The 23,815-nt window shown below is 37.5% G+C and overlaps 4 protein-coding genes across 7 annotated transcripts; all 4 read right to left on the reverse strand.

Moving 5' to 3' along the window:
- Positions 1 to 884: 884 nt before the first annotated feature.
- On the reverse strand, positions 885 to 4,959 carry LOC111781282 (receptor protein kinase-like protein ZAR1). The gene is made up of 2 exons (XM_023661787.2): positions 3,467 to 4,959; positions 885 to 1,630 (listed from the first exon to the last, which is right to left on the reverse strand). Exons 1-2 carry the CDS (start codon positions 4,788 to 4,790, stop codon positions 1,005 to 1,007), a joined length of 1,950 nt encoding a protein of 649 aa, XP_023517555.1. The 5' UTR covers positions 4,791 to 4,959; the 3' UTR covers positions 885 to 1,004.
- Positions 4,960 to 10,347: 5,388 nt separating this feature from the next.
- On the reverse strand, positions 10,348 to 11,105 carry LOC111780983 (uncharacterized). The gene has a single exon (XM_023661366.2). The coding sequence runs from the start codon at positions 11,020 to 11,022 to the stop codon at positions 10,660 to 10,662; it is 363 nt and encodes a 120-aa protein (XP_023517134.1). The 5' UTR covers positions 11,023 to 11,105; the 3' UTR covers positions 10,348 to 10,659.
- A 976-nt stretch (positions 11,106 to 12,081) lies between these two features.
- LOC111782332 (protein cornichon homolog 1) lies at positions 12,082 to 15,475 on the reverse strand. 2 transcript variants are annotated; one of them, XM_023663195.2, is made up of 4 exons: positions 15,245 to 15,473; positions 14,073 to 14,254; positions 13,207 to 13,329; positions 12,082 to 12,562 (listed from the first exon to the last, which is right to left on the reverse strand). In XM_023663195.2, exons 1-4 carry the CDS (start codon positions 15,317 to 15,319, stop codon positions 12,502 to 12,504), a joined length of 441 nt encoding a protein of 146 aa, XP_023518963.1. In that variant the 5' UTR covers positions 15,320 to 15,473; the 3' UTR covers positions 12,082 to 12,501. The 2 variants fall into 2 exon arrangements, with proteins under 2 accessions (XP_023518963.1, XP_086976259.1); XM_087120133.1 differs by lacking the exon at positions 12,082 to 12,562 and adding an exon at positions 12,586 to 13,106 and having other exon boundaries at positions 15,245 to 15,475.
- Positions 15,476 to 16,545: 1,070 nt separating this feature from the next.
- Positions 16,546 to 21,591, reverse strand: LOC111781480 (uncharacterized). 3 transcript variants are annotated; one of them, XM_023662095.2, is made up of 9 exons: positions 21,374 to 21,591; positions 21,115 to 21,198; positions 18,873 to 20,148; positions 18,483 to 18,774; positions 18,123 to 18,326; positions 17,832 to 18,005; positions 17,537 to 17,734; positions 17,320 to 17,433; positions 16,546 to 17,195 (listed from the first exon to the last, which is right to left on the reverse strand). In XM_023662095.2, the coding sequence occupies exons 3-9, from the start codon at positions 19,943 to 19,945 to the stop codon at positions 16,854 to 16,856; spliced, it is 2,397 nt and encodes a 798-aa protein (XP_023517863.2). In that variant the 5' UTR covers positions 19,946 to 20,148; positions 21,115 to 21,198; positions 21,374 to 21,591; the 3' UTR covers positions 16,546 to 16,853. The 3 variants fall into 3 exon arrangements, with proteins under 3 accessions (XP_023517863.2, XP_023517864.2, XP_023517866.2); XM_023662096.2 differs by having other exon boundaries at positions 21,109 to 21,198; XM_023662098.2 differs by lacking the exons at positions 21,115 to 21,198; positions 21,374 to 21,591 and adding an exon at positions 20,958 to 21,080.
- Positions 21,592 to 23,815: the final 2,224 nt, after the last annotated feature.

The following is a 23,815-nucleotide window of genomic DNA, read 5'->3' on the forward strand; positions in this document are numbered from 1 at the left end:
TAGAACAAATATTTTCCCCAACCTACGATTACCCATAGGGTTTCTAACTCAAGCTTGCCTTTGGATCTTATAAGCTATGAATAATCTGAAACGATACCGATAAAATTGAAGATCCCATTCGAAACACAACAACATTACGAATTCTAGTTTGAAAACGAACTAACCTCACACTGGAATGTCCTTTGGGATCATGGGTGTCGGCGTTTGCGTGCGCGGGTGGCTATATAGGCATCGATCAGCGGTAGTCGGTGGCTACATATGAACGACAGAGAGAGATGTAAAGGAGATGCCGGATGGGCATCACTTGGTCAGTGAGTCTCGGCATCAGTGTCGGCGGTGGCATCGTCTTGGGTTGTTTCCAAGGAAGTGTAGAAATTGGAGGGCTTTCACGAAGGGGTATGCACAAGATTCAAAAAATTATATAACCCAATTCATTTGGATTTAAATAACCCATAATTTTATGGATTAGATTCGTTCGTACTTCCAATACTTTTAACGTTTTTTAAGATTACAAGAACCCGTCGATATTATCCTCTCTAGACGGTCTGTCATATCTCTATAATTTGGATTAGGTGAGCTGCATCAGTGAACCGTCAACCGCCAACCATCGCACTATAAAAATAGGATAAGTTTTATCGATAGTCATTTGTTCCTCCTAAAAAGAACGGCTAAATTTATCGAGTTGTTCCAAAGAATCAAAATAACCCATTATTAATAGAATTCCTTGTCGACTCTCGGTAAGATACTCATTTGGACGAGAGTTTCTAAAAAGGACTTCCCTTTAACGTTTGAAAACTTCTGTTGGTAAGAAGTTTTCATACCGTTACAAGAAATGTTTTGTTCTCCCTGCAATGTGCGTGGAATTTCAAAAAGATCATGAACAGTTAAAAAAGAGGAACTTTCATTAGGAAATGGCACAACTCTTTGACTGTTCTAGTGAAAGAGCAATTGAAATAATTTCACAGCTACGCCTCTGAAATCAACCTAACAACACCCAGATCTCTTCATTGAGATTTGATTCGATCGAGACTCTCTAAAACCGATCGCATTCGAGGACGAAGCTCGGGATCAAGCTCTGTGCAATTCAGCGCAATGTGAAATGTCGAAACCACTTGTTTCTTGGCATAAATCTCCGGCACGAGTGCCGGGTCTATAATCTCGGTCAAGGGGCGCTCTTCTTGAAACGCCTTCCTCACAAAACATTCCAACCCCTTCCCCCCATCGGTCTCCGAGCCTGCATTAGGTGATCGACCGCTCAAAAGCTCAAGGAGGACAATACCAAATGAATAGACGTCGCATTTCTGAGTGTACTTCCCTCCAAACTCACGAACCTCTGGCGCTAAGTACATTGCTGAGGGAGTTGTCATGCTTGGCCCCATGATTGAGGTGGTGATCATATTCTGGCTTGAGCTCAACTTTTTGGATGCTCCTTGGCTGAGACGAGCGAGTCCAAAACCTGAAACGTAAGGCTCGAGATCGTCATCGAGAAGAATCTTCGTCGATTTTATGTTTCCGTGTACGTACTTCCGAGCACCGAATTCATGAATATATGCCAAACCCCTTGCAGCTCCTTGGGCAATTTTTAACCTTGCAGACCATGGCAGAGGTGACAAAGAACTGGAGGGGCCTCCTGCAAATCCATAAAACGAATAAAATAAGCTATGCCAACATATTTACAGTAGATTAACTCGTTGATTCTTAGTAACCCAGATGCCCAAAACAGTATCACAACAAATGAAAACAGAGCATAAAGTGACTGTGATGGTATCCTATGAGATCTCACGTCAGCCACGTCGCCATATAAAGGTGTGGAAACTTCTCTCTAACAAATGCATTTTAAAATCATGAGGTTGATGGCAATACGTAACAGGCCAAAACGAACAATATGTACTAGAGGTAGGCTTGGGCTATTACAAATGGTACCAAAGGTAGACACCGGGCGATGTGTCAGCAAGGACCCTGAACTTCAAGGAGGTGGATTGTGAGATCCCACCGTTGGAGAGGGGAACTAACATTCTTTATAAAGGTGTGGAAACCTCTCCCTAGCGGACGCATTTTAAATCCGTGAAGCTGACGGCGATATATAACGGACCAAAACAGACACCATCTCCTAGTGGTGGGCTTGTATTGTTACAAATGGTATTAGAGTCAGACACTAGACTATGTGCCAGCGAGGATGCTAGCCCCCAAAGGGTGGATTGTGAGATCCCACATCGGTTGGAGATAGGAACAAAGCATTCTTTATAAGGGTGTGGAAACCTCTCCCTAACAAACACGTTTTAAAACCGTGAAGTTGAGGGCGATACGTAACGAGTAAAAGTGGACAATATCTTCCCGTGATGGGTTTGAACGGTATGATACCCAACATATGGCCTATGTATTAATTTAGGAGTGCTATAAATGAGATTTGGCAGAGAGAAAGAAAGAAAGAGGACCATAGAAAATTAAGGGCAGCTGCAGTGCATGCCTCAGAGTAGTGTGGAGATAACAATTCCAAGAAAAGACAGAGATTGATGAGGCCTTAAATATTGGGAATGGTGCCAGTGTGTGTGGGGGAGCAAAGATGCCCCAACTTCCAATTTCTAACTTAATTCACAACCAACCAAACTAAATAATTGAAGATGCCAAAACATCTCCCAAAAATCAAACTATTGAACATGTTTTGTCTCCGAAAAGGAATGTAACGGTCATAGCTCACCGCTAGTAGATATTGTCTGTTTTAGGCCGTTACGTATCGCTGTCAGTCATCCGCTTCGGCCCGTAACGTATTACCATCAGCCTCACGATTTTAAAACACGTCTACTAGGGAGAGATTTCCATACCCATATAAGGAATGCTTTGTTCCCTTCTCCCACTCACGTGGGAACTCACAATCCCAAAAACATCCCAAAAATTAAACAACCTCCGTAACCCGACATTCCCCTATATTCCCTACAACATGGTCATATTACTTACTCTTAGCTTTTTAAGAGTAAAAACTATCCCCATCGGCCAACACGAATCCTTCCAGCATATCTTATCATTACTCACATGTATCTTAGAAAAATTCCCAAGAGACTGCCTAGCATAGAATTCTTCCAAGCAAAACACGTTTAACTAGAAGGTGCACCTTACTGGTATAGGTAGTGACTTTCCATTCTTTTAAGTTTTTCTTAGTCATCCTATCCTTAGGATCACTCTCATCCAGATGTGATCTTGGTTCGTTCATGTACTCCTCCTTTACTCGGGTTAGACTATTGTCATCAAAGCTATCCATCATAAACTATAAATAACTTAAGGAATAAGTTCAAGCTACGATGGTTACCTACCTAAATCTTAATATCTTTTCGATTTTCAATTAAATGTAGTTAAGTCGGTTAGTTGTGTCGTGAAATTAGTTGAGATATGTGCAAATGGGTCGGGGTACTCACAATTTACTCCATCTAGAAGTAAAAAAAAAAAGGGGTTAAAATTTAGAATTAGTTACCATGTAAGGCAGAGTGCAAGCTTCCATTGTTGATGAAATCAGTGACCACCAATTTCTCATCACTTGCATAGTAATGAGCTCTCAACCGTAGGATGTTGGGATGGTGAACCCTACTGATGGACTCCATCTCATACTCAAAATCCTTGAACGTCAACGTGGCATCACCATCGTTAAGTCTCCTTACAGCTACAATACTCGCGGCCGCACCTGATCCCCGCCCAGCCACTACCTTATACACTATCCCACTCCTACTCTTCCCCACCACGTACGCTGATGCCCTCAACAAATCCTCTAATTCCAAATTCATCCCTTCATCGATCACTACGAATTTACCATCTTGCCCTTCCAAATCCCCTTCACTGTTCTCCTCCGGACTCCCCTTTCCCGATTTGCCCTCATCCCGCTTCCCCACTTCCGCCTTCCTCCGGAACCACCACACCGTCAGCGACACAACCCCCATCACCGCGAATATTGACGACACCACCGCCACCGTCGCAGCGGCGCCACTCCCCCTTGTAGCTCTCCCTCCGCCGTATCCTTGAAAATTACCGTTCAACGACTTGGGATTCTGCGGATTCTCAGGGATAACGTTCGGGTTCTGAGCTTCCGGACATAGCGTCTGTAATGGAAACCCACAAAGACTTGGGTTGCCGGAGAAAGCCGTCGGGCCTTGATTCAACAACGAACCCACCTGCGGAATCTTTCCGGTGAGGTTATTGTGACGAACATCGAGATTCACAATCAGCGGGAGGTTCCCAAACGACGGCGGAACCTCGCCGGAGAATTGATTGTAGGACAAATTGAGAGTCCCGACAAGTTCGGTCAACTCCGTCAGCCGCTTCGGGAGAGACCCATTGAGGGAATTAGAGGATAAATCCAGATGCCGGAGATTCCTGAGTTCGCCGATTTGATCTGAAACCGGACCGGAGAGGGAGTTGTGAGAGAGGTCGAGGAAGACGAGATTGGTGGCGTTGTAGAGATGAACCGGAATCGGTTTAGAGAAATTGTTGAAAGCGAGGCTGAGGCGCTGGAGGGAATCGAGGAGGCCGAGCTCGGAAGGGATGTAGCCGGTGAGGCCTTTGTTGGTAAGCGAGAGGTGGGTGACTCGGTCGCGGGTGCAGAGGATTCCAGGCCAGTGGCATGGGGTGGAGTCGGAGTCGGACCATGAGGCGAGGAGGTGAGATGGGTCGGTTTCAATGGCGGCCTTGAGGGCGAGAAGGGACAGACCATCGGAGTTGAGAGAGGAAGAGAGGGAAATGAGGAAGGAGAAGAAGGTGAGGAAGGAGGGAAATGGGGAGGAGGAGGAGGAGGAGGAGGAGGGCATTTTGGGGATTTTGGGGATTTTGGATTGGTGGTTAAATTAGGGGTTTGGAATCCGCCATTGTTGAGGAGGTTGGAGTTGCAGAGAGTTAGTGAGAGGAGTGAGAATGAAGGGAGATTTTGAAATTTTGATGTCTTCTGCTGTAGAACCCACTAATCCCAATAAAGTGGGAAGGGAAGGGATGAGTTTTTATTTTTATTATTATTATTTACTATTTATTTATTTATTTATTTATTTATTTCTTATTATTATTATTAAAATATCTATTCATAGCGTAAAATGATGGGACGACTTTGAGTATCATTGAGAGTGAGTCCCACATTCGTTAATTTAGTAGAAGATTTGAGGAATACTATCTTGAGTACGAGACTTTCAGGAACCCTAAAGCAAAGTCATGGTCCAATTAGGTTCTGGTTTAATAAAAATTATTTGAATCGAAAAATTTTACAATATATTAGTAATTTTTTCTATTCTAATTTTTATTTGTTTTAATATTTCATTACTAGTTTTAGTTTTTCTATTTTTGAAAAAAAAAGTACATTTTTTTCATTTTGAATTATGACCTTTGGTTTTTCTATATTATTATTATTAATTTGGCTTTTTTGGTTTTTTTTTGTTTAATATTAAAATTGATGTGACACCTAGTTTCTTAGAATTTCCATGAGTTTTAATTGTTTTTTGTCCATTACAATAATTTGTTTTTTTTAATAAAATTTTCTAGTTTCATAATAATTTAATTTTTAAATTTTAAATTTTAAGAATACATTTAAATTTTTAGACTATTTCTTTTTTTAAAAAAATTCTAAGTTTTTAAAATTTGGTTCGATTTTGCTAATATATCTTTATCATTTTGTTTAGAAGATCATCGCCGTCGATAATAAGTGATTTTTTCTTTAGTTTTTTTTTTTTTTTTTTTTGTTCAGTTTCTACTCTTTTGTGAGATCTTACATCAGGTAGAGAGAACAAAATATTTTTGTAAGGATGTGAAAACCTCTCCATAACAGACGTATTTTAAAATTGTGAGGTTGACGGTAATATGTAACGGGTTAAAATGAACAATATATATTAGTGGTGACATCATGTAACGGGTTAAAACGAGTTAAATCGTGAGGTTGACGGCAACATGTTGATAATGGTTGGAGTCTCGCATCAACTAATTAAGAAGAAGATCATGGTTATATAAATAAGAGACATTATCTCCATTAATATAAGCAAGGGACATCATCCCCATTCATTATCGTTTTCACTTCAGTTCATGCACTAGTTGTCGATCTAACTCTAGTTCATATATATTTTAAGTCAGTTCAAGGTCATTCTTCTAGTTTAGATCGATTAAGAATATTTTAGACGAAATTGATTATGTATATGTTTACGAGATAATATAAACTAAAAATATTTATAAAGAGTAGTCAAGTCTGAGCAATCATGAGGTATAAAAAGTAAATTATGGCCCCTGCGCGTTATTAGCACGACGCTCTAACCAACTGAGCTAATAGGCCAATTGGTAGGTGGATATGTCATATATTTTCACATTTAATTTCGTTTTTTTTATAGATTTTGAAAAAGAACAAGCATATTATGGCCCGCGTAGGTCTCATAAGACCTTCGTGTTGTTAGCATGACGCTCTAATTAATTGATATAATAAGCAAAATGTTTGTTTATGATGAAGTATAATGATTTGTACCAAAAATTAAACGAGTTAGGTTCAATCTAGTTTTAAAATGGTACGTTCGTGTGGCTTGTTGAACATTATATGAAAAACTTGCTATGTTGGGATGTTAATACTAAACGACGAAATTAGAGATGCAGACATTTGATTTGCAATATTTTATAAATATAGTGCCTCGTCATTCTTCTATGACATGGTCATGTGACTTATTTCTTGCTTCAAAGAGTAAAGACTATCCTCACATACCAACACGAGCATGTTTTGTCTTCCCTCACGTGTTTCTTAGGAAAATTCCTAGTAAGTCACCTATAACAACTTAAGTTCCCTGCTAGTAGATATTGTCCGCTTTGGCCCGTTATATATCGTTGTTAGCCTCACAGTTTTAAACCGTGTCTGCTATGGAGAAGTTTCTACATCCTTATAAGGAATGTTTCGTTCTCCTCTCCAATCGATGTGGGATCTCACAATACGTAACGAGCTGAAGCGGACAATATCTACTAGGGTGGACTTGTGCTGTTACAAATGGTATCAGAGCCAGTCATCGGACTATGCAAGACACTGGTCGGTATCGGGCTAGACCCTCTCCATAGTGTATGATTTTTAAAACCATGAAGCTAACGATGATAAGTAATGCGGCAAAGCGGACAATACCTACTAGCAGTGGGCTTGGGCTATTATATCATGTACATTGTTGGTATAGATAGTAACTTTCATCATATTCTCAGGATCGCTCTCTTTTGAAGGTGATCTCGGTTCATTCATATATCTGTCATTGACAGAGTTAAGCGTTGAAAAGAAAAAGTGAGAGTATGGAGTTGAAAGAAACGACGAGGAGTGATGAGAGCTATTAACGAGACTTTGGTATTTCTTGGGGTAAGGGATGGAAGAAGTGAAGGTTTTAGGGTTAAAATTCAAAAGGTGTATTCTTTTGATGAAGGTGTTGGGTAGTAGAGGCAAAGAAAGAAAGAGGTTGAAGTTGATGTGTGCCAAAAGGGAAGCTGACCAAAGTTCTTATGAAAAAGCAATTTTGAGCACTTTTCTGTCTTCTTCTTCTCTTTTACTTTTCCCCTTTTGTCAGATTCGCCACATGCTTCGCTAAACAAACAACCCAAGTCCCATGCGAAACCGAAACGGGTTTGAACTTTTGGTCTTCACTGATTGCATTTGATCTTTACCAACCAGTGTGCCACGAGGAGGCTGAGCCCCGAAGGGGGTGGACACGAGGCGGTGTGCCAATAAGGATACTGGTCCCGAAGTGGGAATAGATTGGGGGGTCCCACATCAATTGGAGAAGGGAACGTGTGATGCTAGCAAGGACACTGGGGCCGAAGGGGGTGAATTGTGAGATCCCATATCGATTGGGGAAGAGAACGAAACATTCTTTATAAAGGTGTGAAAATCTCTTCCTAGCCGACCATGTTTCAAAAACCTTCAGAGAAACCCCAAAGATATAATATCTACTAGCGGTGGACTTGAGCCATTACAATTATATTGCAATATACTACTATCTTGTGTTTTCTGGGTTTGGGTACCTACCACTAGGCTACGAGTACAAGGGAGAGTTCGTTTTTGAGGATGCTATATTAGCGTTCGGGTTTGCACGGGTTTGCAGAAAACTCCACACAGCAAAAAGACCGTTCAAAGAGTGTATGCACGTTACATTCTATACAGACATACAAGAAATATAACACATGGATCAAACTAATAAGCACATGAAAAGAGGACAGGAACAAATCTCACCTTCAATGCCAAGAAGATCACAAAAATGCTTATCCATTGGCATGAACAACAATATAAGTTACTTAAGGAATCAATATTTATATACACCCCAAGGAAATTAGTCCAAACCTTATCTAGCCGTTACGCCTGAATTATTTTCTACATAGGGTTTTCGAGAGTACTGATTTCTTATAAGACATGACCAAAATCCTTCCTGCCGCTCAAACGTCCGATGGATTTCCTTCATTTTTCTTTCGCATCTTCAAGGTACTACAAACTTTGCAACACCTCAAGCCAAGCCCACTACCAACCGATATTATCTTCTTTGAACTTTCCCTTTTAGGGAGAGGTTTCCACACCTTATAAAGAATGTTTCGTCCTCCTTTCCAACTGACGTGGGATCTCACAATCCACCCGCCCTAGGGCCAACGTTCTCGCTGACACACCGCCCAGTGTCTAGCTCTGATACCATTTGTAACAACTCAAGCCCACCGATAGCAGATATTGTCCTCTTTATGCTTTCCCTTCTGGACTTTCCCTCAAGGTTTTAAAACATGTATGCTAGGGGAGGTTTCCACACACTTATAAGGAGTGTTTCGTTCTCCGTTCTCCTCTCCAACCGATGTGGAATCTCACACCCAATAACTCATACTCACACTTCCCAACAACAACCATTGCCTACTAACCGTATGTCCTATGAGTCGGACACATCAAACCGCAAGAGTTAGAACTTCTCCTTGAAAAGGGTGGTGGGGAAGCAAGTAAAGAGGAGGCTGGTGAGTGATCGCCTATGTAAAAGGCAACAGAACAAAGATACGACAGATAGATTCAACTTCACTAAAAAGTGGGCATGATTTAGGATATAGTATTTATTGAGGACAGGCACCAGTTAGGACTCAGTCGTTACTCCTCCATGAGCACGAGTTCAGATGAAGATCAATACTTATTTAGTATTTTCCCTTCCAAATTACCCTGAAAAAGAAGAGCTTCTCCACGGTTTTGCGGTTATAGCGAACGGATTTAGCAGAGGAAACTCCAGTTAGAATAAGAATTCAAACTCTTTGGACACAAAAGGTTGCAACTAAAACCCAGGTTCCAATCTCCAAGTACATTTGAGTAGCATCTAAAGTTAGAACACCAGCAAACACAAAAAGCCCAGGAAACGAACACAAGAGCTCCTCACCAACCCATAAGTCCTCTCGAAATCTAACCAAGTCCATGGAACCTAGCAGGAACTCAGTAGTTAAATAAATATAACGCTTGGACATGGAAAACCAAGGGCTATAAGGCAAACATTAGAAGCATGTACTTTTACCAGCCATGAAGATCAGTGCTGTATTTACTCGAAATCATCTAGTATCAGTGCTGTATCTACAGAACCCCCAAACATCTTGAAGCTCTCAGTTATTCTAGAAAGACTGGATGGAGACCTAGGGTCCAAGATTTTCAAAAGTAAACCTAGTTACCAGATCCATTTGTTCGGTATACAAGGATCACTAATTGAGCCTTCGAAAAAGAAAGGAAGAGCACACATACAAAAGTTTAAATAATACTATATATCAACAAAATGTAGATTCAAACTATAAAATCAATGGAAGGGTGTCTGAAGATGCTTCGCTCGTTATCCATACCACACTCCAAATAAACATACCCTCTACTAAGGAAGGTCGTTAAGTGACAAATGCGACATATATCGAAAGAATGAATCTACACCCGTAATTACTACACAAAAGTCTCCAGAGTGACCATTCAGTTACTATGTAAACAATATGCTCATCACTATACGAACTATCCCCACTTTTAGAGGGGCCAACATTCAATTCAGATGGCACAAGTATCAAATGATTAGAAACAAGCAATTTCATAGGGAACTTGCAAATAGTAAATGATAAAAGAAATATTGCACAAAACACTAACTCATTAGGCATTAAATGGATGAAATTGAAAGGGATATAAGCACAGCGATTCGAAAGAACTATAAAAGTAAAAGAAAGATAACATAAGCAACGAGATAAACTATAAGAGAACACAACATCTAATAACATCAGTTGTATTTGAACAACCTATTATCGATCGCAGGGCATTGAGAGTACGTAGTTATTGAACAAATTCAAGATGGATAAACAAAAAGGAATTAAACAGAGATTGCCACGATAATCATGGCCATAAGATATCCAACAGAACTAAATTATTAGGAAATTCGTATACATAGCTCAACATTGGCAACTGAATTGAAACATATCGAAGGGTTAAAATTCAAGTGCTTGAGATATACCACGCCAAATATGTCCAAAACTAACAATTAAAATAGAACTGTTATCGAAGGTCCAAAAGAGCCAATGGCACATTTAGGAAAAAACTTATTGAACTACAAAATATCGACAGCATCTCATAAATCCCACCATAGAACCGAAACCCCTTTTCAACGGTGGAATCAAAATCAAACAACCCAGTTTCCAGAAAGCACATAAGAACCACGAAATTCAATCAGATTCAGATGATCCAGAAGCAGACATAGCCAGATTCTCCATCTCAAGACGCTCTAGGGCCTTCTGGTGAGCCCAAGTCTCAATTGTGAGATCAGGCTTGGCGTTGAGGCCAACGCCAAGAATCACGATAGTAAGAAAACTAGTAACATAACAAGGAAGCTCCCAATCCTCCCATTTACGGGACTGACCTGGCGGAGGCGGCGTCCGATTGAAAAGATAGCCCTTTGGCCGCTCCTCGTGGCCGGGACTGGTCCACCGGCTCTGGCCGGTGGCGGCGCCACCGCGGGTCCTGAGAGAAGGGAGAAGGCGGTGCCGGAGCATATTTGAGGCGGTTGCAAAGGGCGTTGGCGACGGCATTTTGAGTTGGTTTCGATCTCAGCGACTCTGTGAGCGATCCAGCGAGCGCGAAAGAGGAGCGAGAGAGAGAGGGAGACAATGTTAAGCCCTGTGTTTGATCTTGTAGTCTATTGACAAACTAAAGCGTCGTCGTTTTGAGAAGCTCAGTTTCATATGGAAGCTTTCTAGGTTTAATCTTGTTTATAAAACACATTTAATTATTATTATTATTATTATTATTTACCGACAATTTTAATAATTTGATCTTTGATATTTAGTTTCGAGATATAGTTTCATTCCGTTGTAATCTCAGTTCATTCATATATTCTAAAACTGAAGTGTAACTTGTGAATAACTAATGTTCTCTCAATGCGCTTAATTAAGCGTAAATGGAAGCATGATATGTGTTAGAATGCATTGTTTACATTGAAAAACTTCATAAATTGTATAATTATTGTGTCGTTCCTAATAAGTAATTGCATTAGATGAGCATGTTGAAGGTTTGATGACTTGAAGAAAATATTATCTTAAAATATTATCCAAGAAGAGAAGTGCATAACCTTGCGTTGGAGAAACAAGTTGGGCAACAAATATGTACCAACAAGAAATCATATCACTAGATCGTGAGAAACCTGATATGAACCACGCAATAGATCTAGTCAATAGAGTAGGTGACGCCAAATAAATTTAGTATTAGGAATTAAGGTCACGAGTAGTCCCCACATTAGCTAATTAGGGAGAAGATCATGAATTTATAAGTAAGGAACATCATCTCCATTGGTACATGGTCTTTTGGGAAATCCAAAAGTAAAGCCCTTATGTTCGAAGTGGACAATATCATACTATTGTGAGATCTGTGGTTCCTAACAAAACCATCAAAGAAAGAGCAGTTTAAAGCTTCAAGTTCTTCTTAATGTATAATTTTCTAACACAATTTCTCTACTTCTCTACGCTCAAAATTCTCTCATTCTTCCAAGAGGATTTGCTGGCATCTTACACGGGCATCTTACACGTAAATTCGAGATATCCATAGATGACATTCACATTGACATTTAAAAAAAACAAAAAATCTTATGAAAATACTAAAAATTGGCTAACTCCAGCTGATATTTCAAAAACATGCAAAGAAATGGGACTCTAATCTTGGAGATCCCTGAAAATTACCAGTAAGTTGTCAAGGTACCAAACAAATCACATGTCAACTAATTGAACAATATGCTTACAATGCTAAAACTCATTCTACAATCACATCATTTTAAACTGGAGAATCTATGAACTTCAATCCTCTCTACATACAAGCATTCCTTGGGTCAAAGTCTACGAGAATGCTACAGGAGCCAACCAAAGCAAAGAATGGGAATATGGGAGGAAAAACCTGTATGAACGTGTTTGAAGTTGCCTTGTTCAAATTTGTTTCCTTGCGTGTAAATTCCCAAACAAATACCAACCACAGACATGCTATAGAACCCGTAATACAAACTTCGAGTAAGAGAATCGCAATCAAAATAAATGTAGGACGTCGTCTTCATCAGATAATGCGTTGAAAGCAGACAAGGTAAGCCTGCATTGCATATTAATTCAATACATGTAAGAATGCCAGTAAGAGAGGCGAAAATTATGTGTATGTACCAGGATCTCACTCAAGAAGCATAGGAGTCGACCATAAAACTAAACAGAGCTACATTTTTTAACATAAAAAATGTATTGGACATTCTAAGTTAATTTATAGAAAATATTGGGACCAGAAAAGGTTAGAAAGAGGCAACATTTGGATCAAACAGAGCAAAATCCAAAAACTTGCAATAATGCATTACTAACAAGATACTAAAAGGCGTCAAGAGAACAAAGAGTAATGGTATATAGCTTCCAAAACCAACAAAACAATCCCAAGTCAGTGTAACATCATTATCTTTAACAACTTTGCAATCAATAAATAAGTTGACTATTTTTCATGTAATCATATACGTAATTCAAAACAAAGGACGGATTCGACTTTAAGCTAGTTGGTTAAATAAATACTCTAGAATTCGAGAACAGTGGAGCGAATGTCTATATCCTCAGGTGCAGAGTCAAAAACAGATTTCATTCCTGCTACCATTACTATTCTATACAGAAAACAGCAAGGAAAACCTCAATCAGAAATATCCAACCTTCCAAATAGTTAAGAAGAAAAGCAGAATGACACAAGGAAAAATGCAGACTAACCTGAAGATTACTACGAGGAACAGAAGCAAGTAGAAGATAAGCTTGGCAAAACGAAAATACTTCTCTCGTTTTAGAGTTTTAAACACCTCAGTAACATCAATAAGATGCTCCCTCTTCAAGAACCTGGGGCATTGTAACAGGATAATTCATCATAAACACAAAACATGGAGAAATACTTGAAAGAAACTCTCAGTCCAAGTAGTGGAACATAATTCATTTTCTTTTTTCCTTGTTTTTTCTTTATCCTGTTAACCATCCTACATTACTAAGTTTTAGTTTTACTCTTAAAAATGACCGGTAGTAGATGGCCATCGATCACCAAAAATTTATTAAAGACTTATGTGGGATAAAAGTTTCAAACAATAAGTTGGCATACTTCAGCTGATGGAGGACATGTGTAATGGAATTAGATTTGAGATTGTACTGGGATAGCTACATGGAATAAGAATGTTCAGAAAAAATGACGAAAGCAATAATTGGCACCAGGTTAATTGGTTTACCATTAACATCGTCCAAGAAGTTTTCACTATATACATTCAGAGTGAGAATATCGATGTTTCTAACCGTACCAAGAAGTTTTCACTATATACATTCATCTAAAAGAATGGTGTTTGATAATAGAACAAAGCATATTAAGAAAGTAAAAAGAATGCATAATGCTTTTTTCCATAACAAAAGAATAAAGTATATATAATATGAGTGCAAACTAGATTCATTTTACAAGGGACATCATAAGCCTCATACATAACACTTCCAGACAGTAGAAGGGGAAAATCAACAAAGAACGCCACCAATAGGTCTCATCCATAGCACACAGTAAAAGAAAATATATACCAGGCCTTATTTCAGAGTCAAGAAACACTTACAGATTTATGTGATAACAGCTAACAGGCACGGTTATAAGAAACATGAACCAGTGGCCTGTGAAGAGGAAAAGAGAGCAAAACAGTCCTTGCACCAAAAACTCTGGAACGACAAGTTTGTTAATGCGTGATGATGAATCATAGATGTTCAAATAATCAGCCTCCAAATCCGTTAATACCAAGAGCTACAAAACAAAAAAAAAAAAATCAACCACAACCATTAGATGCTTCCAACTTAAAAGCACAGATGTAACTAGACAATAAACATTACTCTTTGCAATGGCTAGTGATGTTCATCTACAAGTGTAAAATCTAAACATTCATCAAGTCTATAAGAATACAAGCAATAGAGAGGACAAATCATCGTGGTTCAAAAGAAAATACGAGCAATTACTTCTCTCCTCCTGCCACTGTACATCATATTAAACGAAATGGGAGTAAAGCCAACAATCTATTGATGTCCCAGAAATAAACCGCAGGAATTGGGATCACTTGTACTTCCATCCGCATCAAGAACCAGAAATTAGAGTATAATCAACTATAATAATTGAAGCCAGTTTCATGGTTGAAATACATCTACAATCTTCTATCCCAACATGTTACATATACAGCCACTTCTCTGGAGACTACAAAACAAGGTAAGAGTACATCGTTGACTCAGATGCAAAAGGAAATGATCAATCCATTCCATGGAAGTGGCCGGTTATTTCACAGGTAGATATGTCATTTTGTGTATACGTTCACTTCGGCTAACAGTGCACGATTGATCAAGATATCAAACTCATCACCGTAAAATTAATCATTCAACGGTTGGTTAGAAACTAAGAGAGCGGTGGAATAGTAAGTAGGTATTGAATCTATTTCAAAAGTAGGCGCAACGACAGTATAAAGGTTCCATCAATCAAAATCTAGGTCACATATAAACGTAAATAAAATTGAAGTCGAAATTCTCTCTTCAAGAAAACCGAATCCGAATCTAAGATATGCATCAAACCTCCACTGCTTATTGAATAAGCAACAACAAGATTACAACAAGACAAACACAACAACAACAACAACAACAACAACAACAACATTAGGGCTACGTTTCAGCAGACGCATTCAAGCTTTCTCGCAAAAGAATCTGTAACTTGATCGCGAAAACTAGGGTTTATGAGAGATTAGAAAGGGTGTACCTGGTAAAAGTTGAGGACGAGAAGTGCTATGTTGAAACAGAAAGAGACGAACCAAAAAATCAGACTCCAGGCCATTTCTACAACCGCGCAGCGTCAGTTCAGAAATTCCAGAACTCAAAGCTTGATTGTTGATGGTAAGGCGATCTCGCAAGTTCAGTGTTCTTGAGAATTTGAACTGTAGAGGCTAAAGCTACATACTGCAATGAAGCTTCAGTAGTTCCATCATGATTGCTTCCAGTTTCAACCACATTTCCAAGTTTAATCAATTTCACTCACAATTTCCTCTTTAGATTACAAATTTCCCAATATAAAATCTTTTTATCTTCTTTAACGAAAATTCTTATATTTACAAATTTAATCACAATTTTTTTTTTTTTTTTTTTTTTTTTTTTTTTGTGAAGCACAGTCACGAACCCATTTCAAATACGTTGAACACTTGAGTTGAATTAGAATGAATCAATACGATCGTTTGTTTTCTCTCATTCTCCTCTCACCCGTCAATAACACGTTCGTCTTTATTCTGTATGTTTTTTCATCGTCATATAGAACTGAAATGGCACATGTTTTGAAGATTATCAAAGTAATTAGCTTTCTTAACCAAATCACTAGCATGACGATGCTAATTGTTTGAGACGAATATGAATAATTGCTCCGGAAATTTTCTTTATTAATTAAGCATTTGATCATGTTGACCTTATAAATGTGAGGACTCATGGCATTAAAAAATAACAATAATAAAAACCGATTTTTCAAAAATGGTTGAACAAGTTCGATTGCTTTGCTTTGAAACAAAGCTACCGAAGCCACACGTGATAAAAATAAAAAACGATGAAATAGTAATTTTAAAAAAAAGTTGTGAGCAAAGGTAAAACTGGTAAAAAGTTGTTTCCATCATATTTCTTACCAATCCTATTGTTGATTGAGCAGGTTCGTATAACTGCGAGAAAATTAGGTTCATATCCATGACGCTACCAAAATTAGGTTCATATCCATGACGCTACCAAAGAATCATCAAATCCACAATAAGTACCCTCTACCCCGATCCTGAATTGACTTTAGACTACCTTTACATATGAAATACCACTCGGAGAGTTTAAGGGAAGAACTTAGAACCCAATTTACGTAAGCATAGATACTGAGAGCAAAACTCAAAATCGATCATTGTTGATCTCTTTATATCAAACAAAGTTTGAACCAAGCTAGAGTGACCGTCCTCGTACTCAACCCACGCAACATTACTTAACCAATGATTTTCCGCTAAATTTAAATAGAGAAATGTAGAAAAGAACAACATAAGCATGGATGATCCAAAGCCAAAGCCAAACTTGGATTTAGCCTATTAATAACATATCCTTGATCTTGGAAATAAGATTCTTCTATACGAAATATTAACTTACATGGTTGTTATGGGAATGTAAGTTTGTTCAAGATTTCTATATAAGAGCAAATACTTGAATTCAATTTACAAGAAAATTTGGCTCACATGACCTGAAATTCTATTTTCTATTTGCATTTTGTATTTTGTATTTTTCTTATTCAAATTCAAAGTAACAATCTATATGTGTTGTAAATAAAATACATACATCACTCATTTGTTGGGAATTCATCATTAAGACCATACTTCTTGAAGGAGTTTGTACCTCATGTTGCTGGATATAAACATCGTATCCTCTTCATGTTGGTCATTTCCATGACCATTGTACGTTGGAGATGAGGTCGATTTATCGACAATCAACGAGAGAGGAGAATCCAGCTCCTCTAGTTCTCCTTCGCTCGTATATCCTTTCCTCTGAATTGCAGAGATGTTCCTTTCCAAGTGAGATTTTCCTCCTCCAGCCTCTGCAACTTTTTCTGCCACATCAGATGTCGAAGGAGAAATATAGACAACCGGAGCAGCTATGTAGGGGAATATCCTCCCCGAGTAACCCGACAATCTTCGTTCGACTATATTCTGTTCAGGTGAAAATACAATGACGAGTTCATAATAATGATAAAAAAACATCAAAACTCAACAGCTCAAAGCTATCTAGAGATATCCTAGCATGAAGTTTTGGAACAAGAAAAGTTCATCTTACCTCAGCATTAAGTAACTCCAAGACAGTTCCGGGAACGGGATCGGGGCAGAACTCGTCTGGAGTGAAATTACAGAGTATCCGTGTAATCAGCGGAAGACTAATCGATGGGCATACCTAGAGAACTCAAAAAATGGTTAAATAAGTGATTAACAATGTCGAACAAACTTGCAGAGTGCATGCACTTAAGAAAAGGTAGACGCATGGGGTTGAGAAAGACCTCTTCTCTGATTGAACGATCTGAAAGCATGTCTTTTGGAAGCATCAAGAGATCACTCAATGAATTAAGTAGAGGAAATGATTGGGGCCTTCCATCTATATCCGGTCTAATGTCGTCGTCACTGCCATGTTGATCTACTGAAGAGTCATCAGCATCGATACCGACCATGTCAGTTAGCCATCTCGACCAATTTCCAACCTGCATCACGAGCAGCCCACATCAATTTGGCATCTGCTAGTTACCAACATTTCATGAAGTTCGAAATTATAAAGCGTGAGATGAGAATGGTACATACAGAATTTTTTAGTTGTGCACCGGATCCAAAGCTCAGGTCTCCAGCCGGTATGGGAAGAACCTTGGCATCAACAATAGGATCCGAGACAGGATCCGTAGGAATCTCATGGGCAGACTCACGGAGAATAGCATTAAACATGGCCACGTCTAGCCTGGAAACACACTGTTCCATAACCTGATCCAAGATTGGATATGAATTATTCTCCAAAGTTTAGTGGTTGAAATTGGAATAATTTTGAAATGGCAGCTTTAAGTAATTTTATTCTACTCTTCTCTATTGAATAAAACTTACCATTCTTGAAAGAACAGGAAGACAACCACACTCATGACCGCTTGCTCGAACAGGACAGAGGCGTTGAAAAGCATCCTGGAAAGTACTTCTCCACAGGTTAACTGAAAAGTTCCCTTGCTTCTGATCACCCAGGGGAGGTCCCATTATCCGCTCCCTGCTTTTGTTTTTGGATGCGTCTCGAGGTTGCATATTTGGTGTTAAAGACTGAAAATATATTATGCGGAACAAAGAGATATAGGCATAACGATATTGATGAAAAGGCATCAAATCAGACTGTGACAAGGAAAGTAAATTAAAGTATTCACTAGTCTAATATTACCAAGATTACAATATATAAAATAACATAATGGTCTACTATACCTGCCACCAAACAGACTCGACAATCCGAGAAAAGATCCAGGATTCAACTTTTTCTAATGCAGCCATAAAAGTTCCTGTCTCTTGCCAATCCTCTACACACTGCATATATTTATTTACTTGTTTACTGCCATAACTATTCATCCATTGAACAGCTATTGGCTTCCCACCATTTCTCCGGCTACTGTTGTTGGAATCAACAAAACATTTCACTGGATTTGAGCTATGGATGCTGCTAAATGTTTGACATATTATCTTCCTCATCACAATAGTATTTGATAGCCAGAAGGTTAACCTGAAAGAGCCAAGGAATTTGTTAATTTCCTCTGTTAATTTTCACCACTCAACAGCAGTTCATAATAATTAACTGTGATAATATAATAGCAAATATACCTTGGAACATCACTCCCACATGATTTAGCAATTAAAATTAGCCCTGATACAATATTCTTTGCAACTGTGGCTCGCTTGTCTTGAGACCAGTGTTTGCAGGCATAAATGTAAATTCTAGACAGGCGTCGAGCAGGCGTATGCACTTTATGTGCGGAGCTCCCATGCTCTGGTACCACAGAATAAAGCGACATTTCAAGAGCAGCAACAACTCTCAACTCCTCTTCAAGTTTATCAATTCTTTTTTCCATTTCTTCAATTTTTTGTTCACAAGCAATTTGATCATCGTGGTCACCATTGGTATCAGGACCATTTCTAATGCTCTGTACACCATTTATAGCCTCATCCAAGACCTCAATATCCTTTACCACATCAACAATCTGGTAATCAGTTCCTTCAGAAGATTCTGATGAAGATTTAGGCACAATTTTTGCACCCCTAGCATTTCCTTTAGAAGACTTTTTGTTTTTAATTCCGGGAAGATCTCTATCAGAATTTGTTGTTTTCTTTGAAGTAAAAGATAATTCCTTGGACTGTGATTGATTAATACCACGGTCTAATTGTTCACTTGAGTTGTGAAGAGAGCAATCTGAACTGTTATCTTCTAGAACATCTTCAGGAAAATTTGACTCTCTTTCTACTCTCTCCTCCTTTGTTGTTATTGAATCACTTTTTGATGAAACCGAATACACCTTCGTCTCTGAATCAGAAACTTCTTCCTCCCTGTGATTCTGATCTTTCTCCAACGCAGTACATTTATCTTCTACAACATCATTCACATTCTCTCTAACAGCAATCACATTGGCTTTAGAATCTTGATTTATCCCCTCAAACTTATTGGCATCAGAAACATGATCTGCATCTGAGCTTTGATGAGCCTCTAATGGTTTCGTGCCGGCGTTTGACTCACTTACTAAATTGTTTGACTTCGTAGCCAATGCCTTGTGTGTGGTTTCTTTAGCATTCACAGTTTTGCAAATATTCTCTTGATGTGGTCTGCGTTCTTTCCTCTCTGTTCTAACAGCTCGTTTACTCTGGTTCTTAATAGGAGTTTTTCTCTTGTCAATCTCTTTCATTTTTAACAGATCCAAACTTCCAACAAAGAATAAATGCAGCAGCGACAAAGAGGAGGATTATCAACTAGGCTCACTCTGGACTGTATCAAAAGATCAAAAGTATTGTAGATGCGAGAATATGTGGCTCCAAAAATCTTCAGAATTAGCAGGGCTGTAACTTATAGCACCACTGTGATTCTCATATATCATACTAACTTAAAAACCTGCAATTGAAAATATTAATGAGCAACAATAATGAAGTAGCCTAAATAGCCGAATTCAAAGCAAAGTCATAGTAGCGACACTATGCAACCATCTAGATTGAATGAACTAGTATTCCCCATACAAGTCAAAATAAATAAATACATAAATAAAATAAAATAAAACCCTCTTATGAAACTTCAGAAAAACACCTCTATGTTAATGGATGACAAACAAAAGAAATGACCAGTCCTTTCTCTACGAGAAGCCAAACGATAGCGAAGGTCGCTTTTAGATTTATCATTTATGACTCTCTGAAAATGCGTGAAGGCAAAATGGAAATGGGAAAGATCAAAGTGAATCACAATTCTAATCTCTGCCTAGACAGGGTTATGTACAAAATCAAAATTAATAGATGAGCAGTCGTTCATCGTAATGTACTTAAACCATAGTAATCTTAGAGTCAGAAATGGTAGCATCGAATTCAATTCACGATTATAGCAATCAAACAGTCAATCTCCATCGTGTTTCTAGAAATCAACTTCAATTTAAATCTACAAGGTGCCAGAGAATCAGAGTTACAGCAATTATAGAACGAATTCGATACTCTGTAATCCCGAAACTCCTAGGCAACTTAATTACAACGATCTAACTCGCAATCCAGGTCTCTGACCATACCAACAAGAACTAAACAACAAAACAGCCTTAATAGAGAGAGAGAGAGAGAAAGAGATTTCCAAATATTCAAACAAAAAGCATCCAACATTGCATAGCAGAAACGCTCGATTCATCACACGGAACCAAAAAAAGAAAAATGTTAAAGAACACAAACCATCCACACTCCAAACGCGAACTCGAAACTCTTTCAAAACAAAATGCGAATTGCTGAACCACATCTAGAGCAGTGCAAGATATACACAGGAAAAGAAAAACAAGAATAAAGCTGCAAAAGAAAAAGAGAAGAGATCTAGCACGTTCAATACATTAACCTCCAGAAAAAGAAAATCCGAACCGCTGCCGTCAGTAGAGTTCACGAAAGAAGCAGCACCGCATCTCAGTTTCCTTGCAACCTCCTAAGTCAAAAAGCAAACAGAGAAAAGTGAAAAAAAAAAAAAAAAAAAAAAAAAAAAAAAAAAAAAACTACCAGGTGCAGAGGAATGCCAGTAGCAAACCAAAAACACAGGAAGAGAAATCAACAGAAAACAAAAAAAAAAGGAACACGACTCGACTCGACTGAACTCAACTCACCAGTAAATCACCTCCAGAAAGCAGCGCAGATTCAGAGATCGAATAAACGAAGAATCAACGGAACATTCATCTCGTGATTGTACACAGAAAAGCAACACAGTCGAAGTCGAAACGCTCAGGCGGTTCTTCAAAGCATGAGGAAGCGAGTGATGATGATGAGAGAAGCAATGGAAGGTTTAAAAAATGGCTGTCACTGAAGTTTCTCTAATGAGTAAGTTTTTGTTTGTTTTGAGTTTGTCGGTGATCGGGAAGTCACCGGAATTAGCCGGTTGCTCTACGCGTTGTTGGAAGTATTACCAATATACCACTAACAACCGCCATTGTTTCTCGTTTTATTTACGAAACTATCATTTTCGCTAATTATTGACCCAATTTTTATTTGTATCTCGAAATAAATAAATTTCCACCATTTTTTAATTTTCTTTCTAAATTAAAAAAAATATGATTTTTGGCAATTTTAGGTATATTTTGTAAGAATATTCAAAAAAAAAAAAAAAAATTCGAAGATCCGAAAATTCAATCAACCTCAATTCGAGTTTAAATTGGATTCAAATAAGTGAAAATTTTAGAGATTACATTAATTTATGTGTTACTCTTAATTGAACCGGAAATATACATTAAAATTAAATTATAAATCTTAATTAAATATTTCAAAATAAATAAATAGATGTCGTGCAACTAATATTTTATTTTTATTAAAGATAAAAATTTGAATAAATTTTACTTTTATGGTTCGTTTCGGTTGAGTTCAGTGTGTAACATTAACAACGGGACAAAAGAATGTTTACAATAAGACTCAACTCAACTTACGAACACTCCTGTTAAATTGGATTACTAAATATAAACTATTTTTAGAAGATCCATTAAAATATATATATATATATATATATATATATATATATATATATATATATATATATATATATATATATAATATTTCAAATTCATATTATTATATTTTTTTTATTTTAAATTAGATTAAATTAATAATAAATTTTTTTTGTTAGGTAGTTAATAATATTTTAATAGTCTATTTTCCTTAAATATTTCTTTAATTAAAAAAAAAAAGAATTTGGATTGTCACATGGGGAACGTGATGAATCATGTCCAATAGTAATATCAAGAGAAAATAGTAATATATTTGAAATTAATAAATATTTTCTTGTCCAATAAATTTATTTGTTTAAAAGGTAAAATAAATAGTATATTCATTTTATAATTCTCTTTCTTTTTTAATTTTTATATATACATTTACTTATTTAATTATTTTGTTGAAATTTAATGCTAATAGGGAAATTTGGTTTAAGAAAATAGTTTCTCTTTTATTTTATTTTTCAAAAATTAAATTTATAAATACTATTATCCAACAACTAGTTAAAATACTTTTTTATTTAGAATATAAATTTTTAAAAATATATATAGAAATAAATCTTAATTAAATATATAGAAATAAATCAAATTGTTTCTCAAATGAATCTGGGTGGATTGCGGCCAAGACTCGAACCAAAAACTTCTTGACCAACAACTAACCCCCCGTGGGATCGACCATACTACCTTTGGCAAGCCTCAATAGGAGTCGACCTCAACGGTTGTGGTCAACCCCCTATGTTGGTCTTGGGGTTGACCTCGAGGGTCTCAACCTTGACTAGTGCTCATGGTGGTCGACGACTCAACTTGGTCTTTAGACTTGTATACTTAGCCAGCAAATTTTATTTAAATTCTTAAATTATCTAAAACTTATACATAATTTTAAATTAAAAGCATATTGCAATTTGTTTTAATTAAAAAGAATTAAGAATTACATTTTTTTTACTTTCGATTTTACGTTATTGCTTGCTTAAGCAATCTTTTTGCAAGACTTATTGCAATAATTTGAAAAATAAATAAATAAATAAATAAAGGGTTTGGAGGAAACGTAATTAAATAAGCTTTTATCTAATTTGGAGTATTTATTGTAACTTAAAGAAACATTTCTTACCTAAAAATTTATTGTCATAAATGGGATTTTATTTATTTATTTATTCGTATTCATTCAAGTCTTTCTTAGTCATCTTATTCTCAAGATAGGTTTCATTCATGTATCCATATGTACTCAGGTGTAACGGATTTAAAAAAAAAAAAATTACGGAATGGTCAACTCTCGTCGGAAATCTCGTGATTTCTAGCGAGGGCCATGAACTACTCGCACAACTCAGTCATTCACTTTTCCTTTAAAACCACCATCAACCTCACTCTGCCACTAACTGCTTTCGTGTTGTTTGAGAACGTGAGATACTGAGAGAAAGCAACGACGGATGAACGAATCTTCATTGGATTGAACTACCGACGAGACTGGAAAATTCAGGTTTAGTACATTACGGGAACGAGACACACTGAGTGGTAACCAGTCAATGGCTCCAAGCCTACCCACGGTAAGATACTCGCGTTCACGTCATCCATTTT

Source organism: Cucurbita pepo, chromosome 19 (genome assembly GCF_057944985.1).
Source record: "Cucurbita pepo subsp. pepo isolate OVF chromosome 19, ASM5794498v1, whole genome shotgun sequence".
Classification (NCBI taxonomy): Eukaryota; Viridiplantae; Streptophyta; class Magnoliopsida; order Cucurbitales; family Cucurbitaceae; genus Cucurbita; species Cucurbita pepo.

What these genes read in the sequence shown, in the direction of transcription:
- LOC111781282 (XM_023661787.2), bottom strand. Translation starts at nt 4,790, where the DNA reads ATGCCCTCCTCCTCCTCCTCCTCCTCCTCCCCATTTCCCTCCTTCCTC. An exon ending in CTTGCACTCTGCCTTACATG is followed by an intron (nt 1,631 to 3,466) that starts GTAACTAATTCT and finishes ATGGATTTGCAG; the next exon opens with GAGGCCCCTCCAGTTCTTTG.
- LOC111780983 (XM_023661366.2), bottom strand. Translation starts at nt 11,022, where the DNA reads ATGCCGTCGCCAACGCCCTTTGCAACCGCCTCAAATATGCTCCGGCAC.
- LOC111782332 (XM_087120133.1), bottom strand. Translation starts at nt 15,319, where the DNA reads ATGGCCTGGAGTCTGATTTTTTGGTTCGTCTCTTTCTGTTTCAACATA. An exon ending in AGCTGTTATCACATAAATCT is followed by an intron (nt 13,330 to 14,072) that starts GTAAGTGTTTCT and finishes ACAATGCCCCAG; the next exon opens with GTTCTTGAAGAGGGAGCATC. An exon ending in TTCCTCGTAGTAATCTTCAG is followed by an intron (nt 13,107 to 13,206) that starts GTTAGTCTGCAT and finishes TTTTCTGTATAG; the next exon opens with AATAGTAATGGTAGCAGGAA.
- LOC111781480 (XM_023662095.2), bottom strand. Translation starts at nt 19,945, where the DNA reads ATGAAAGAGATTGACAAGAGAAAAACTCCTATTAAGAACCAGAGTAAA. An exon ending in ATCGTTCAATCAGAGAAGAG is followed by an intron (nt 17,434 to 17,536) that starts GTCTTTCTCAAC and finishes TGAGTTCTCTAG; the next exon opens with GTATGCCCATCGATTAGTCT. An exon ending in TGGAGTTACTTAATGCTGAG is followed by an intron (nt 17,196 to 17,319) that starts GTAAGATGAACT and finishes TCACCTGAACAG; the next exon opens with AATATAGTCGAACGAAGATT.